This window comes from Gracilinanus agilis, chromosome 4 (assembly GCF_016433145.1).
Source record: "Gracilinanus agilis isolate LMUSP501 chromosome 4, AgileGrace, whole genome shotgun sequence".
Lineage (NCBI taxonomy): Eukaryota > Metazoa > Chordata > Mammalia > Didelphimorphia > Didelphidae > Gracilinanus > Gracilinanus agilis.
Genome location: NC_058133.1, coordinates 102,220,570 through 102,239,996, shown reverse-complemented (window position 1 = coordinate 102,239,996; position 19,427 = coordinate 102,220,570). Strand labels below are relative to the sequence as shown.

Below are 19,427 nucleotides of genomic sequence, written 5' to 3'. Positions count from 1 at the left end.
ATACAGTAATTAAATAAGGATCTCCTCTCACCCAATCAAGCGAGAATATTTCACTGAAATGGCAATTCAAACATGTCCAGGTTAAGCTTCTGTTAATAATTAATGAACAAGGTTTGGGTTGTTTCTTTTCCTAAACATTTAATTTTTGTAAATATTAAAATGGATGGTTCTTGATCTTTTAAATTGAAGACTTTAAATGGTATTCTTATAGATGATCTACTGAAAACTGTCCTTAAAGCTTACCTGAATATAGGTTTTTGTTGCTATAGTATATATGTAGAATATACACATATTACATGTAATGCTATATGTGTGTATATATATATATATATGTATATGATATACTTTTTAAAAAACAAAATTATAAATCAAGGAGAAATGTGGTATGGATGACTTTAATTTAATGTAATAGTTTATAGAATTAAGCTTCTCATTAAAAATTTCTCCTCCATTGCTTAGCTGGTGACCAAACATCATGATCTGGGTACTCTAGGTTCTTGAATGCTATGTGTTAAGTTCTAACAGATCTTCACCAACCTAGAAAGACTTTGTAGCCTGGCATTGGTCTTGTGAGAACCAGCACAGCTAAATCTGGAGAAGCTCATAACTAGGCTGATAATGGGGAGATAAATTTTTCAGCCATAGCAACTCTCTTATAGACCCATCTATCAAGTCATAAAAGGGCTACATATTGTATCAGTGGGAAAAGTGCCTACACTGATGAAACCACACATCTCTTAAGTACAGAGGATACCAATTTGGCCTAAGGCATGGTGTTTAAACTGAGTTTAACTCATAAAAGCTAGAAAAATTATATAAAATAAGAAGTCTTTCTCTTACCATAGGTAGTACAGTGATCCATTGTCATTTTTTGCCCAATACAATATGATCCATGGGCTAAAAAAAAAAGCTCCCAAAGTATGGAATATACAATTTTCCCAGTCTTGCAAATAAGGAGAATCTCCTAGCAGAAGAGAAAAACTGGCTGTTGCTTGCCTGGAAAAAGCCAACCAGGGCAACTAGGAGCAGCTGGGGACAGAGTGATGGACCTGGAGTCAAGAAGACCTGAGGTCAAAATGGGCCACACACACTGAAGTTGTGTGATTCTGGTCAAGCTACTTCTGTCTGTTTCAGCTTATTCCTCTATAAAAATGAAGCTAAAATTAGCACTTACCTCTCAGAACTGTTGTGAGAATTAGCTCAGTTTATATTTGTAAAGCACTTAGTAAACATTAAAGTGTTATAAATATGCTATTATTATTATTGTTATGAGGAGTAGGACGAGGGGGAGAAGGATAGAGGTTTGCCCATTTTCTCATTTTGCTGCTGTGCAAGGTGACAAAATGATGTAGGGAGAGGGATCTGTGGTACTGGTAAGAACATTCTGGAGAGGCAGAGCAAGGGACAACTAGACTTGAAGAAGACAAGACAAAGAGCAGGGAAGACAAAGAGATCCCTACCCAGTAAACCTATGGTCATTTTTTAAAAATCTGCCTTACAAAAGAGGTAAGATCTTGCTCAATGACTTTAACCCTATACATTTACATAAAAGAGAAATGGAGGAAAAAAAAGTGTACTACAGTAACAACAGTTACAAGTAAAAAATTAGGAAATCAGAGAATAAACTAACCCTTGGAGAAAACATTTTTTTTCTATAGAAACACGTTTTCAATTTTATAGTATAAGTCAAAGAATTTTTTTTTTGGCTACAACAAATTTTGTTTTATAAATAACCTTTCAGGAATACCTCTTTGCTTTGTATTCTATATATATTTGTAAGTAAGTGTCTTCACTTCAATTTGATAAATAAGTAATTTGTAGAGTGCTTGACATGGCATAGAGGAGGCTCCTAACAAATGTTTATTCCCTTCCCTTGTTTACTAAAATTTTCTTTCTCAAAATTCCAGAAATCAATGGAATATAATATTTTAAAACTCACGAAGTCTTTTTAGGCTTTAAGGTTTGAATAAACAACTGTTCTTAAGTTAGGTTAACTTAACTAACTAAAGTTAAAAAATAATAATTTTAACATATTGAATAAAATGCTCAAAATCTGATTTAAAGGTGGGAGTAGGAATATATAGAAACTTGGGCAGGAATCAGGTAAATATGGTACTAAAAATAACTCAATGCCAGAACTACAAATTAGAGCCATTACAGGATGGACGGTCCATTAAAATCCTTCCTCAATGCCTCTTTGCTCTGTTTCCTTTGTCTTCTCCCTTATGAATCAGTACCTTGGACCCTCACAGAAGTGATGGTTTTTTAATATGCTCAGAATTGATACATCTGAAGTATTGCTTTATAAAGTATTATAGGCCTAATTTTTAAAAGGGTAGGCAAGGGGTGGGTATGAATAAATTTTGTTTTGCACATGTTCATAAAAAATTTTTAAGTGTTTGTATTCTTCTTTACCTTGTGGGTGAATGACAACACGAGGCTGTACGAACGATGGCTTCACAACTTCAAACCACCAGAACAGTTCTGCCATGAACACTAAATAATTATTCTGTAAGAAGGTTAAGAAAATTAACATCGAACTACAAATAAACAAAATTTGATCTTATGTGGAAAAAAAAAGGTATGGAATTAAATCTGAAAAGTTATAAATATATCAGCTTTGCTCCTGTCTTTCTGGACTTTCCTTAAGTATCCTGGGTTCAAAATAACAAAGGTTCTAAATAGATTTTTTTAAATGGATAGGAGATGTATTCTTTTTTTGTTACCATTTATTTTTAACATATGGAACATAATATAATATTTAACATGGCAATAATATGTAATTTGTTATAAATATATATAATAGGTTATGATATATATGCTTATCCAGGAGAAAAACAAATTCTCACATTAGCAATGTCCAAAAATCTGTCTCATCCTTTTTTCCTCTCCTTAAGACTCCTAAGAACTTTATGAATGACTCTTAGTTATACTGAAATGTACAAACATTTGCAAATACTTATCATACTTAAAAATCAAAGCCCTGAAAAGCATATAATACTTGAAATGTCCACAATAAAAACTAGGAATATGAAGATGAATAGGAAATGAAAACTCAAGTATTCATTCTTTCTGTCTCTGTCTTTATTATATTATTATATCTTATAAATTCCATGTGCCACAAAACAAGTGAATGACCTTCCATAATAAACTAGCCTCCCATTAGAACTTTTATGTTAATGGTGACCCAAATTAAGAAACTTTTAGTCTCCTTTGCAAGTTATGTATTCCTTTCAGTGTTCTGGGCATTTTTCTTTTTTTAAAAAACCCTACTTTCTGTCTTTGTAACAACCATGAGGCAGAACAGCAAAGGCTGTCAATGGAGAAAAAGGGGAAATGACTTGCCCAGTATCACATAGCTAGAAAGTGTGGAGGCCAGATTTGAATCTAGGATTTCCCATTTCCAATCCTGGCTCACTATCCATTGAGCCACCAACCTGCCCCATGATCCATTTTTTAATATCAATATTCTTTCAGAGATATTCCATGGCCCTAAGTGAGTGATGGGCCAGATGCAGCCCCCTGAAATGTTTTATCTAGCCCCAAGTGACATTATTCCTAATCTGTCAAATATGATAAGTAGGATATAATACAATGAAACTTGGAAAGAGTTGCCTTAGAAACAGACTGACAGATGAGCATTTCCTTTCCTTTGGCCCCCTCTTTAAAAAAGTTTGTCCATCACTGCTCTAAAGCAATGGAATATACCATGGTTTTGAAGAAACAGAAGTGCAAAGTCACCCAAATGACAATGGAGAAGTACTTGGGGGCATGTAAGGAGGCTGCAACAAATCACCAGTGAAGAACTACATAAGTAAATCAACTTAAATGATATTATCTAATTGGAAAAAGAGGAAGGTTGGTTGAACATATAACAACATATAGTACGGACACTATTTCAAGAGAACTAGAGAAGGTCTTCAGTCTGTTGAGTGGAATCTGTGGCAGATCCATGGGATGGGAGATAACTGGTGCATAGGATGAGAAAGTATAGATGAGTTGCAATTTATACAGATGAAGGAAATACCCATACTGATGAGATAAGTGAACCATTAAATGATCAAAGTCAGAAGAAAGAGGAAAATAGATTTCAATTCAAATTGTTGGACCACAAATCATCAATCAGTAAGAACATGTTACACATATTGTTAAACCTTTAACATATGCTTACTGATGAAGTGATTTATTCCCATTCTCCTAATACATAGGAAATGTTGGTGATAACAAAAATCATGAAACCATGCTGACTGGATCCCTTACAAATTTGTTACATAATCTCAACTGGGCACTCATTGAAGCAAGGCAATTCTATTAAACCTTCTTTAATAACTTACTTAAAAGAGTTTTCCCCAAACCTTTTCATTCCTCTTTAATCCTTCTTCTACTCTCTCAGCAGAGAATCTTGCCTCATATCTCACTGAAAAACGTTAAAATCATTGAGAACTTCCTCTTCTGCTTTCCCCTTCAAAATACACATCCAGCTTCCAGATGTGTCCTCTGCAATTATGTCTGCCTTCACCCCTGTTTCACATGACAAGGCCCTTCTCCTTGCCAAATTTGATGCAGAAGTGATTCCATTCCATCTTTTCCTTCATTAGACTATAAGCTCCTTGAAATCACAAACAGATATAATAATTAAGCCGATGGAAGTTGATGAGATTACCAAAACAGTGAGCATAGAGATAGATTCACAATTAGGAGATGTGATAGGAATGAATAAGCAAATAAGACTGAGAAGAAGCAATCAGACAGGTTGCAAAAGAACTAAGGGTAATGTCACAAAAACCCAGAGAAGAGAGACTATTAGGAAGGAAAAGGTGGTCTACAGTAGTAGTGTCATACTCAAATAGAAACAAACATATTTTTTGCTTCTTTTCATAATAGAAAAATAAAATGGAAAATGAGAGAGCACTCACCTAGAGGAGAATGGCTAAACAAATCATGGTAAATTTATATCATGGAATGTTATTATGCCATAAGAAATGACAAAGAAATGGGAAGACCTCTATGAAGTGTCAGAGGAAAGTAAGCAAAAACAGATCATTTTATACAGTGATAATATTACAAAGAAAAACAACTTTGAAAGAGTTTAGAACATTAATCAATGTGATGACAAGCCATGATTCCAAAGGGCCAAAGATGAATGCTACTCATTTTCCTATATTTTAGGAATATCCATTAGGTGATTATATGTAGAATGGAATGATTCCTCAGTCTAAAATAATATTTAGGATCACAGTATCAAACACCATACTTGTCATCAGAACTCTTTAATAGCAGGGCCTTAAACATTAGTTTGGCCAAAATCCATTTCCTGAAATATCAGAATGAAGAAAAATTAAAGGGAGGGGAGAAGAGTATCAAATGTTAAAACAAATCAGTCCCCTAAGGTCCTATCATCAGGTATTCACTATCTCAGATACATATCTAATCTTTGAAAGAGAATCCATTAATGTTACCTTCCATTATAGGTAGGAGCCCTGACCAACTAATACTTTTCTGTCTTACAGTTAATTAACAGCCTCTCTTTTCTTAAGTTTTGTGATTCAGTCACTGGTTCCCTAGATAAAAATTCCCATATCCTTCTTACTACCACACCTTTATTATCATCCATCTTTCCTGTCCTTACCAGTATGGCCTTTTCTTCCACCATGCTTTTGGGATCCCATTTTATCAATAAGCTTCTTGAAGCCATAAACATTGAAATAACAAACCAATGGAAGCTGATAATATTAACAAGACAGTGAACTTACTGATAGATCCACAATTAGACCTTAGATATCCTTCCTCTTTTCCACCCTGCACACACGGAAACTTGTTTTCTCCCTATCTCCATCAATCTGCCACCAAAAACATCTTATCCTTGACTTATTCTTTTCTATAATAAGTTCACTTTTTCTCATAGGCGTCTCCCCACATGAAAGGTAAAAAAGGATACTTTTTACTCTTCACTGACATTTAAAAGACATTTCTACGCAATTACTCAGCAAAATCTCCTATGAATTTATTCTATTTGCCTACATTATTCAGATTCTGATTATATAATTATCTACTGGTCAGTCTAGCCTTTCTCAAGTAGTCTAGCATTTGATTCAAGAGTCTTTTTCTCTACACAAATCCCTGACTTTACTTCAGGCCATTAATGTAGATATTCATTAAAACACCTTGTTCACCAACATCTCAGTTACTTTATTGGCACCTTCACTCCTATTTCAGGCTATACACATACCTAATATATCTCATTACCTACATTCATATCTGTTTTGCCTCAGTTCTATAACAATACCCTACTATCTTTTCAACTTTCCCATTGCCTCACTCCTCCTAAACTTAGTCTTTATTCTCACTGTCCTTCTGATGTGGAATATTGGGAGGGGGGAATACCTTTTTAAAATTTTTCCAGCAAAAACATAAATTTCTAAAAGGTGAAAAGGCAGACTTTCTAAATTGGGAACATAGCGGATTTTTATCATGAAGTATATGTGTTTGGATGGAAAGTCATACATTAAGTCAGCAAGAACAATGATTCAGGCCTGATGTGAAGAGTGAATCAAACTTTCTTTGTCTATCAATCAATCAGCCAAAAACTTAAACACCCGTAAGGGAGTTTGCAAGCTACTTACTAGAGTGGGTGACAACTCCAGAGGCCACTGACCACCCCTGGAGCAGTGCTAAGCAAATTCAAAGATTGCAATTGGTTCCCATAAAGTGGAGAAAGGGAAAGCAAGTAACATGGAAAAAGAACTATAAAAAGTCCTAAACTTCCTGTCCAGGGATGTTCTCCTGGTGACTTGGCTTTTGGAGGTGGCTTTGGACTTGACCTTCATCCTTTCTTGGATGATCTTCTCCTTTGTAGTTTGTCTTAAGTGAGTGAGTAGCTGGCATTCCTTTCCTGGTTTCTGGAGAGATTGGTTCTGGAGATTCCTGCCTTGGCTTTTGAGAAGGCTGGTTGGTGGAAATCTAGCTGAAGACACCACTGAATGTGGGTAAGTCCCAAGGGGTTAAGCCTCACTTCACTGGAGAAGGGCTAATAGGCTTGTTAATATCTGTCTCTTTAGCTACCTTTTTCTATGTTCACTCTTTCTACATCTTTGTAAATAAAGCTACTAAATTCATTTTTGACTTAAGTTATAATATATTTAAATCGGCGACCACAATATTACTTTAGAATTCTCATATTTAGTCAAAACCCTAAATTTAATTTCTTATACTGAGAATGTATCCTACAGGTTGTGCTACCATTCCAGATATAGTGTCAAATGGGTCAAAATAATAAAAAATAAGAGACAAGTTATAAGAGAACAACAAAGAATTGTAAGGCACTGGTGCTAGGCTAACATAATGGACAGGATGACTGTGAATAGTAGTATTATGATACATGTACTAAAGGTATTGATTCTGGAAAGATAGACAAAAGATTAAAATTAGAATAAAAAGAGGCCCAAGTAATGCCTAATTCTATAATAGGCTCTGAAATGTTTTAGCATTAGCTCTCTTTTAAGTCTCCACCTTTTGCCATTTATATTCTGTGTATCTACCCATTTGGCCCTATTAAACAAACACCTATGCTTCACTTTTTTTATTTTTATCTATTCATTTAGGGGTCTTTCTGTGAATGATGTATAAACATGCTTGACTAGTCAAAAGCAGCAATAGGGTTGGCCAGAATTTGCCTTATCCAAGCACAACAGCATTCTATGTTTACACAGCTACATAAAACCTACATGCCAAATAATACTCAAGTCTACTTTATGATAAAATCTCACTTAACTGAATTTATCCATGAAACTTGAAATTCAAATAAAATTGTGGGCACACTTAACTAATGAATATACTTCTTCAATCATTGTGACACCATGAGATACAGTTTCTTAAATCAACAGTGAAGTGATATAATTCAAGTACAGGAAATAATTTATAAAACCATAAAAATATGACATTAACACCAGGCTTTATTTATACTGCAATCCTTTAGATTATCATCAACATTCAACATAGAACTTAAGATCTAGGTTCTATTCTGGGTACTTTACAAACCTGTGCTCTTGGATAAGCCATTCATCTATACAAGTTTTCATCTATAAAAATACATTTAATTGCCTTCCATCTGCTCTTCTTCCCTCATAGGGCTTTTAAGAAGATGAAATAAGAAAATATATATAAAAAGGTTTTGAAAATTAAATAAGTATAAATATAAGGTATTACTTATTCCACTTACTGAAAATAAGTTAAAATTTTAGATTTTATTTGAATAAAACTTTTAAAATAATACTAACATTTTGAATATTAATAGGAGGAGGTTTTAATCTGGAAGAGGACACAACAGTTTTGTAACATAATTTCTTATTAGGTCATCACAACCTTTTTTTTTTTTTTAAACCCTTGTACTTCGGTGTATTGTCTCATAGGTGGAAGATTGGTAAGGGTGGGCAATGGGGGTCAAGTGACTTGCCCAGGGTCACACAGCTGGGAAATGGCTGAGGCTGGGTTTGAACCTAGGACCTCCTGTCTCTAGGCCTGACTCTCACTCCACTGAGCTACCCAGCTGCCCCCTTGTAACATAATTTATCAGAAATATTGGCTTCATCTTCACATAATGCTTTTTACTAGTCTTAATTTTATCCCATAGTTTCCTTATAAATTATATAATTATATTTTAAAGAGTATGTATAAGGCTAACAGAAAAATAATAATTATTTAAAAAAAAAGAGTCCTACAAACCAGAAGCTCTAATAGTAGAGTCAATATCCTTCATAAAACTTTGGAAATCACAGCTATTTATGCAACTAGCTTCTCCTCTATTCAGTGAATTTTAACAAATATGAAGCTTTTAAAATCACACTAAGAACAATAAATAGTTTGATTTACCTTTATGGATGATGCAGCATAAAGCATATCTTCAAGGGTAAAATGGCAGCATTGGTTCAAATACTCTTGGCAAAATTCTTGAATCAGTTGTAGATTATATAGACTGTCAGCCAATGACATAGTCTCTTTTAAACAAATATCTTGGAAAAGGAAAAGAAAAAATATTAATGCTGACCTGATGATAAAATATTTTTAAAATGATAACAACTTTTGACAAAGGCTACATGGAGTTCTCATCATGGCATGGAGATGATTCTAGGATCACAAAGGCCATGGCAGCAAAGCTCAAGGTCTAGTAGTCTCTATAGTGATGGAAAGTGACTGGAGTATGGTCTAACAAAAGATTACTATGTGGTTTCTATGGGCTACCATGGCTTAGTAAGGAAAGCCTCATCACAAGCAGGTTGGTTATTCAGTGATAATCTCTTTGGTCATGATAACATATGAAACAAACAAACAAATTCAAAACAGCCTTCAGTACTTGTGGCCCCTTCCCACTTTGCAGTGATGGTTGGAAAGGGATCAGAAGGTACAAAGAATCACACACCTTTTAAACATTAACTTAGCTGGTGGTGTTTTCAATTGTGAGGTGAGTGAATGTTTAATGAATGAAGGTATATTATTAGAATAACCAGAATACCTTACTCATATTAATCTTGATACTCTTGTTATAAATGGAGCTAGAAAACTAAAGGAAGTTGAAGCTAAACTAAAGGATGGGTTTACATGTTCTAAGTGGCAAATGAAGATAATTTTTATTATGCTAAAAGTCAGGGAAGACATCCAAAGATATGGGAGATGGAGTGATTGTCAATGATAACAGGCAAAACTAGCATGGCTCTATAGTTAGTGAAGAGAAATAACATACACTAAGGCTGATAAGTTAGATTGGATTCAAGCTGTGAAGATCTTTAAATGAAAAACAAAGGAGTAACTAGAGGTAACAAGAAGCCACTGGAGGTTTCTGAGAAGAGGGGTACCATGAATAGATTCATACTTTAGGAAATCACTTTGGCAGCTGTGTGAGAGAAGAACTGGAGAGGTGAGAGACTGAAATAGAATGACCACTTAGGAGGCTACTACTTTTCCAGACCTTTCCCCTGGTTATTAATAATGGAGGTCACATTCATCCTAACATCGAAGACCAATAAGAAACAGAAATGACAATAAAGAAAACAAAAATAAGTCCATGTATGCTGTATTTTGATTGTCTTAAATGCAGGTTTCAATATAAGTCTCTTAAAAATACAAACCTTTGTTACTTATATAAAGTACATGAAAATATCAGAACCTTTGTACAGATTATTTACTATAGAAACTTACCTTCTATTCTGACAATATCAGGACAGTAGAAATGGATGAGGGCAGCTAAAGCACAACCATCTGTACCATCCTTCAACAGATTTTCTACTAACGGAATGCAAGGAAGCTGCTTAAGTAACGTTGGCTCTTTCCTATAACGAGCCTGTCATATAAAAGGAAAAGATTTAAAGAAGACACTATGTTTAGTGACATATGGAAAAAACAGATATTATAGTACAGGTTAACTATTGTTCCATTAGTAAAACAAACATCCAGATTTAAAATTAATAATCACTTTGCTATACAATCATTATCAGGTTAGCACTATCCATATCTATCACCTTCTTTTGTAATTAACATTCTATTTTATCAAATAAATAGGCAAAACACTACTAAAATCCAGAGAACAGTTGTCTGAATACTGGTATATGATCCTGGGATTTATAAAACATGCCATTCAAGTTAAACCTTAAAAAATTCACCACGAACACTGTGTACCAAAAGTCTCAGTGCACTTAAAAAAAACAACACATCCTTATCTTCTGACTTAGAATCAATACTAAGAATCAGTTCCAAGGTAGAAGAGCAAGAAAGGCTAGGCAATTGGAGTTAAGTGTCTTGACCAGGGTCACACAGTTAGGAAGGGTCTGAGGCCAGATTTGAACCCAGGACCTCTTGTCTCTAGGCCTGGCTCTCTATCAACTGAGCCACCAAGCTATACTTCTTAATACATTATATTAAAGTTTAATATATTACCACTAATACTAAAATTGGGAGCTCACCTGGGACATCTAGGGAGCACAAGGGATAGAGGGCCAGGCTGAGGTTAAGTCAGGAAGACCCAACTTAAAATCTAACCTCAAGATACTAGACCATGTGAACCTGGGGCAAATCACTTAAACCTATTTGCCTCAGTTTCCCCATTTACTAAATGAGCTAGAGAAAGAAATGGCAAACCACTCCAGTATTTTTGCCAACAAAATCCCAAATGGAGTCACAAAGAACCTAACATGACTGAAAAACAAGATGACTTTGAGACATTATAATTTTAATTTTAGCAGTGTTTAATAACAAATAGTGAAAAGTTTGTACCTAATGATGCAAAAACCACCAACAAACCAGTTTTGGACAATATACATACAGTCTATCAGTCCTATCCTGGTGTAGATAATACTGGATTTTTTCTCTTTGTAAAAAAGTTAAGTTTGGTTTTAAGATGAACACTAGAGATAAAGTAACAAGATGTTCTTAGAAGAAAAACACAGTTATGCATTGCAGTTTGCAAAATTATTTTTTAATGCTGGAAAAATCCCTGGAAAAAAAACCCCAACATCACAGGATCACAGATTAAGGGAGAGATATTGGTTTAAAAAGTTATTTAGTCCAATGCTTTCATTTTACAAATGAAGAAAATGAGACCCAGCAATTTACCCAAGGTTTTGTGAGTAGTACATCACAGAGCTAAGATTCAAAAGTAGGCCCTCTAATTCAAAATCCAGTAGTTCCTGCACTATGCCACATTGTCTCTAAACAAAACAGAACTCTATCCCCAAGGCAACTGAGACAATGGGTAACTCAACTTTAAAATGGAAAAATACCATTTATTTCTTGTTATAGAGGAAATCAGTGACTATTTTTTTATTCCCACAACCACTAGGGGAAAAAAAATGAAAGTAACATTTTCTAAAGACTTTATGGTATAACCAAGGTTCAAGTTTACAAAAGGAGATGATTTTTAAATCTTATTTTTAAAGTGAGATTAGTTTCTCAAAATAGAGAAATAAAAATTCTGAGTATTTAGTTATAACTGATATGCTTGAATAGTGAAATGCATAGGTCCACAGAAATCTAGCAACAGACATTCAGAGAAATAGTTAATGCCTCTTATTTTTACAGATGAAAATACTTACATAGATTTTTATCTACTCCTACCACCTCTGTAATATCAATGGCTTTTAAATGTATAGGATGCACAAAAGCCAGGAAGTGTCCATATCTATATTAGGGTTTTTTTCTACTGGAATTAAATTTTCCAATTCTATCTATTTTACTTTATGATGATTGAGATAATGAAAATAACTGGAAATGCAAATAAGTCTAGAGAAAATAAAATTTCACTGACAGGGATCAAGCATAATCTTCTGTTAGTTTTGATTTAACAATGGCTCAGAAAATTATCTAATAAAAAGTGGAAGACATTATTATTGACATTTCCCTAATACTTAAGGTATTTTGAAAACATTACATGTGAATATAGACATATTATATACAAAGTTCTCATCTTTCAAATTAGTCCTTATAACCCACTGAAAGCAACAAAAGCAACAGGTACAATAAAAACCAGTATCAATATGAATAGAGTCCTAAGCAATACTATTTCAACCACATTATGGGTTTAAAAGGTTTTTATGAAAACCTAATCATTTGTAAAGTTACTCCAATGAAAATATTCCACTACTCCAGGAGATTGGAAAAGGGAAATATAAGTCTTCTTCTCCAGCTAGTAAATGTGTAGGTAGGAATGAAATAAATCATGATTTTCTCTCTCTAGGGCCGTGGAAGAAGTATGTCTCTTCCCCATAGAGAAGCATGTCAAATATTCAAGATATCCATTAGCTCTAAAGTACCTACATTCATAGAATAATGTTTGCCTACAGATGGCTTTTTTAAAAATTGTAACCCATCTCTGCTATTCTGTCTTTAGAAAATTCTCTCACTTTTTCCTATTTTTATAACCCAACAGTAGCACCTTCTGAACCTTGAGTATTTCTGGTCCCAAATAATACTGTAAAAGGAAGATCTAGAAACAGATTTTTAAGTCTTCAACTACTCCCTCCACAGCAAGAAATTTTGCCTAACCATGGACAGGGACTCATTTCTTCTAAGAAGCTGCAGGGTTCCATTTAGTAACTCTGACTTAACAGTTTTCAAATGAGACCAAGAAAAACAGCCTAATGAATCACTCATAAATAGAATATACGCTCGCAGAAAAGGGCTTCCAGCCTGACAGGTTCAGTTTGGAAAAAAAGAATGAGTTCCAGTCCTAGGTTTGCTATGATTAAGTTCTAAGAATTCTTGGGAGATGTGACCTGATTCAGGCCTGCTTCTGGGAAATCTAAAGAGACAGAGACCCAAGACCAAAATTGCCCAGAGCTGCTCCAAGTAGAGCCAAAGCAACTTTGATCTAGATTCTTAGCAATCATTAAAGAAGCATTTATTAAGTCTTTACTATGTGCCAAAGACTGACCTAAGCCCCATGGATACAAAGGCAAAAGTGAAAACAGTTCCTGCAAGCAAGGAACCTTGTACTAGTAATTACCAGACAGTAGAGAAAATGGCAAAAGACTGTGTCTTTAAAAGTAGAAGAACAATAAGTTGTTCTATAGAATGACGGATGTCTTCCTAATCTCTATCCACTGTATCATTTCCTTACAAGTGACAGTTCTGCAAGTTTTCCAAATTTGACATATAAACAGTTTCCTATTGTTTAGGGCAATAACTGTATGTTGTGTATATGCTATTGGAAAATCAATGCATTGAAAGGTTATGTTGATCCATTCCTTCAAGATTCTGTTCTAGAAAAATATTAGAACTCTAATAAGAGCAAAATAATTAGAGTTTCTGAATTATCTAAGGCTTTCCAAAAGTTGATGTGTGATTCGTGATCCAGATATGGATCATCTACTATCTCACACTTAACTGTCCATTTTCTCTTTTTTCCCCCCTTTCTTTCTCTCCCTTGCTTTCTTTCTTCCTAAAGGTTTTGACTTTTTAAAAAAGGGGTCCCGCATTTCTTCTACAATAGACATCCAACATTTTATTTCTAAGAACAAAACTGAAAAAACATCCTTAGGCTAAAAAAAGAAACCTATAGAACTAGTACAGTTCTAAGTTGTAATAACTTCAAAGTATTCATGCAATAAACTTATAAAAGTAGCATTTGTAAGTTTACTTAACCCCCAGTTGCCTTACTTTTCCTCTGCCTTGTATATATATATATATATATGTATACATACATATACTTGTATATTTCATATTTCATTTCAAATGGTCAACTTTATAGGTCAGACTAAAATTTAATAGTGTACAAGCCAAACACAAAAGTAGTGGATCAAAACATTAAATGAAAATAGAATTCATCTTCCTTCCTACCCAACAACTGTGTGCAATACATTACTGTATAAAAATAACATACAAATAAAAAATTGCTTTTTATGAAATAAAGTAATTTTTTTCAATCTAAGACCAACACTTTATATATTCTGCCCAGCTAAGTGGATATTATAAATTGCTCAAATTAGAACACATATAAACATTTTTTCATTATAATATATATTCATCACCTTTTCTTACAAATAAAGGAGAATTATATCCAAAAAATCTTTCCTACCTATACATTATGAAAAGCTGGGATTTTTTAAAATTTCAGATTAACTAAGGATTATTTTTATAATTTTTCATAATTATTTTCAATCTCTCTCTAAACCAACCTTTTACATCCACCCATCCCCCTCCACCTTACCTTAAAATGACTAGATAATTTAAAAATGTTTCTTTAGTATCATTCTGACAGAATTACATGAAATGAATTGTAACAGCATGACATGGGGAAAAGCCATTCTAAAATGAAACTGTAAGATCAAAGTAAAGCAGTTGGGCAAACTTACAGGAACCAGTTTCCAAAACCATTTGGAAGGAGACTTCAGAGGAGGCAGCAGAAAAAAAAGAGAGGGTAAAAGGCAAAGGGAAAATTTATCAGAATTTATTTTTAAATAGTGACTTTTCTTCAACTTTCTAGGAAAATAAACTCCAAGTACGTAGTATCCGTAAAATATGAATAAGTATTCATTTAAAGAATAATACACTTTTTAAAAATATAGCATTCGCTGTGATAAAGATTTTTAAACATTCCTCCTCTTGAAATGCAAGACACCAGGATCTCCAATTTATCTCACCTCTGAGTTCTGATATCATAATATTCAATTATAAATGAAATCCAAAAAATAGGCAGTTAAACCATTCCATCAAATCAAATAAAATTTGCAATGCAAACAGATTTATAAATATTATAACCAATATGGCAAATTTTAGAACTACTTCAACTGATTCTTTGTAAATAAAATTCAGTAAAGTGAGTTTCTTCTCAAGGAGAAAGACAATAATATATTTGCAATGACAAAGACCATTAAATATAATGAACTGAAATTGATTAAGATGAAAGTTTCTGTTGTTCATAAGATTTCCCCAAAACAGGTAGAAACCCTTAACTGATTATTTCATACAGTCACCCTGAAAATATCCATTACACAAATCAAGCAACTATACTCAGTAAATAGATTTGATAAAACAAGCATATATCAGCCACCTACTATGTACCAGGTACTATGATAGGTGGATGGCATATAGGAACAAAATAGTTGCTTGACCTGAAGGATCTTACATTCTATAGCAGAAAGGGATGTGAGAGGGGGATAGGAAGTATTAGTACTTCTTTATACTAAAAAGGTACCCAATTAGGGAGAAGGTAAGCTACAATAAGTAACACTTCTTTTGAAAATCAGCTACCTCCCAAGAGAGACACATAGTACTTTAAGTGTTAGGAAGTTTTTCCTTTCTATCATATAAAGACAAACAGAACAACGAGTTAATCCCCATCCACATGACAACACTTCAAATACAGTTTTCCTTTAACTGGTCCTCATATGGCATGATCTTTAGTTCTCTCATTATCCTGGGTCAACCTCTTGGGGTCATTAATTGATTCCCTGAAGTAAAAAAGGTAGGGAAAGATGTTTCAATTTGCATTCAGACTCTATTCCTTCTATGGCAGTGGATATTTTTTTGGGTCATGAGTTCCCTTAGAGTTGTCCTGGATCCCTGCCTTGTTGATAATAGTTAAGTCATTCAAAGTTGATCATCAGAGATTATTGTTGTTACTATGTACAGTGTTCTCCTAGTTCTGTTCACTTTGTATCATCATTTCATAGACATCTTTTCAGGTTTTTTTGTGATTATCTTGTTTGTAATTTCTTATAGCACAACAGTGTTTGATTACAAGCACATACCACAACTTATCGAGCCATTCCCCAATTGATGGACATCCCTTCAGTTTCCAGTTCTTTGTCACCATAAAAAAAGCTGCTATGTTTTTGTACAAGTCTGTTTCTATCTTTAATCTCTTTGGGATACAGACCTAGTAGTGATATTGCTAGGTCAAAGGATATGCACAATTTTATGGCTCTTTGGGCATGATTCCAGATTAATCTCCAGAATGATTCCAATTCCACTCAAAGTTCTTTCATGTCCTGATTTTTCCACATCCCTTCCAACATTTATCATTTCCCTTTTTTGTCATGTTAGCCAGGCTGATGAGTGAGAGAGGTGGTACCTCAGAATTATTTTAATTTGCATTTCTCTAATCAATAGTGATTTGGAGCATTTTTTCCTATGAGTAAAAACAGTTTTAATTTCTTCAGAATAAGAGTCCGAATACAGACTGAAACATACTATCCTTCACTTTATTTCTTCCATGAATTTCTCTTTAGTGTAAGCAATATGTCTTCACAACATGACAAACATGGAAATATGTATATGTATATAGCATATTACCTGCCTTCTTTGGGAGAGAGAGAACAAATATTGCAAAATTTCAGAAAAGGAATATTAAAAATTGTATTGATGTGTAATCTGAGAAAAAATGTTTTAAAAAGAGAGAAGAGGAGAGGAGAACAAAACATTCTGCTTCTATGATTTTTAAGTAAGAACTAGAAGGGACTTCAAAATATCATCTAGTTTAACTTCATTGGTAAAGCTGAGAAAAAGAGGGTAAGTATCTTGGCCAAGGCTGTAAGCAAGCAACATGTAAAAGAACTGGAACTCAAAACTCACAATCCTCTTATTCCAAATATGTAGAAGATAAATATACAGTAACAGCTTTTTGAACACTGTTACTGTTTACACAAGTTAACAGAACTATCTTTAAAAAAATAAAATACTTGCAAGCAAATTAACTAGGGAAATAACACTAGGAAAATACTAAATAATTGTTTTTGAGACTATCAAATATTTCTTCCTTATTCAAGAAAGTAAATTACAAAGAAATTACCCAAATAAATCAATATTACACAAGGAGAAAGTTACTTATGTATGATATAATAATAAACTAATATATTTTCAACACTTGCTTCAACTAGCTGAAACAATAGCCAGGAAGTAAGAAGTAGGGCTAAATAAAGTTCAAGAAATAAGAGGTAGTTTAAGTTATGCTAAATGCAGTCTGGCAACTTTCTTACTAGCTACCTTATCTTCAAATCAGAGATCATGTCCTATAGTTCTAAACCCTTTCGGTTCTAGAACTTGCAAGCTGAGAGCCCCACTATGAATGGCTCATACTTACCACTTCAGGCACGTGTCAGATATATTTCATTTTATTTCCCTTATACTCTCTTGCCAACTTGTCAATCAGTTTATTGCTTGTCCACATAATTTTAATACCCTCCAGTTCTACCATCCCTTTCTGTAACAATAATCAATAAATACCATCATGGCTACTGGAAATAATATGTCAATCTACTCCCCTGTAGTTCCACTCACCTTCTTAGTATCTTTCCAAACCAAATATCCGTACCTGGCCATCATTTCTTTATATCTGCTATCTCCCCCATTGGAATGTAGGCTCAATGAAAGAAGGGACTATTTTTGCTTTTGTGTTTATATCTCTAGTACATTACTTGGCACATAGAAAATGCTTTAAAAATGCTTTTCATTCATCCATTTAATCATTCGTCCACCCATTTATCCATTGAACATAGCACCCTTAAACCTAAAGAATGTCTTATACTGAAAAAGAGTTGTAAGAATACATACACATACACACACATGATCATGCTAGCCAAAAATATGTATGTGATGAGTGATAAAGTAGGTGTCCAAAGGAACCTCCACTATTTAATACTTACTAGGCCTTTGCAAATCACTGACTATAGCTGAAAACAATAAAATGGCATTTAATTTAAAATACTACATAGGACAAACTTTGTATTAACTCAGATTTGCCTTGCTCCCAAAGCTCCCAAATATTTATAACAACAATAATGCCAGAGAAAATTGATGATATTGTCATTTAAAAATTACTCAAAGCCCTGGGAGACTATGTCTCCCTGCTACAACTTCTCCGGATACCTCCCACTTCCTTTATGGGAGGTGGATCCTGGATCCTGGATCTTGGACTGACTCTACCCGGGAAGTGGAGGAGACCCTCTTTTTCCTACCTAACCTTTCCCTTTCCTAATCTAAATAAAACCTAGCTATTCTAAACCCTAAGTTGCTCTCTGATCTTTTATTTGAGCCCCAACGGGCTCTGGTCAATTTCCCCCTGCCGGGGCTGGGGCACTACCTTCCTTTCCCTTCCTCTACCTTCCTCTCTCCTTTCTCCCATCCATCCTTCCTCCTATCTACCTTCCCTTCACCCCCTAACAATATGCATTCTAATCATTTGAAAATCTGGGGAGTAAACTAGGCACATTATTAAAAGATACACAATTTTACCTGTTTTAAAAACTATCTTTGCCCACTCATGTCCACATGAGCAGGGTGCAACACATTACAACAAGGAATTATATAGAAGTGGTACAAAGGAGGTAATGAAAAAAAGAGATGCAAAGAGATGGAGAACTCATGTATCTTAATGTATGTAACTCATGTATCCTACATTATGTAAAGAGAATAGGAAGAAGGTCCCCCCCCAGGAAATTGAGTGGATCCATGTCAAACTCAGGGGAGATCAAGAAGAAGAATTTCACAGGATAGATACCACACTGGAAAGGCAGACATAGATGGGTTACAATTTTCATCACTGGAGAGAATACCTATATTAATCAATCACTAAGTATCTACTAAGTGCCTACTTTGTCCTACATTGCTAGGATACAAAAATAAAGAAAAACAACTTTAATCTCAGGCAATTCAATGAAATCACATATTCATCAGGCAAGAGCTTACAAAATTTTTAGGCTCCACCTCACCTACAGAATGGAAATGGACACATACCATTTGAATGAGCTAGGAGTCACCAATTACACTCATTCCTTATGTAAGACACAGAATCAGGTGGCCTTATCACCTCCCGTTACTATTCTTTTAGGCCTATCTGGTTTTATCAGATCCACAGATCTAACCTGCCACTGTATCTTCAGGTTCACTGGAGTTTTCTGTCTGCTCTGTAACTAAAAAGGAAGGAAATTGACAGGATCTTTTAT

At 34.2% G+C, this 19,427-nt stretch overlaps 1 protein-coding gene across 1 annotated transcript in view; it reads right to left on the bottom strand.

The window, feature by feature from the left end:
• CAMSAP2 (calmodulin regulated spectrin associated protein family member 2) overlaps window positions 1-19,427 on the bottom strand; it is a 170,043-nt gene that overhangs the window by 29,392 nt on the left and 121,224 nt on the right. Inside the window, exons 5-7 of the mRNA XM_044674426.1 lie at window positions 10,192-10,333; window positions 8,869-9,008; window positions 2,416-2,509 (exon numbers count right to left, since the gene is read on the bottom strand). Coding sequence (XP_044530361.1) covers window positions 2,416-2,509; window positions 8,869-9,008; window positions 10,192-10,333 — 376 coding nt within the window. The remainder of the gene's footprint in view (window positions 1-2,415; window positions 2,510-8,868; window positions 9,009-10,191; window positions 10,334-19,427) is intronic.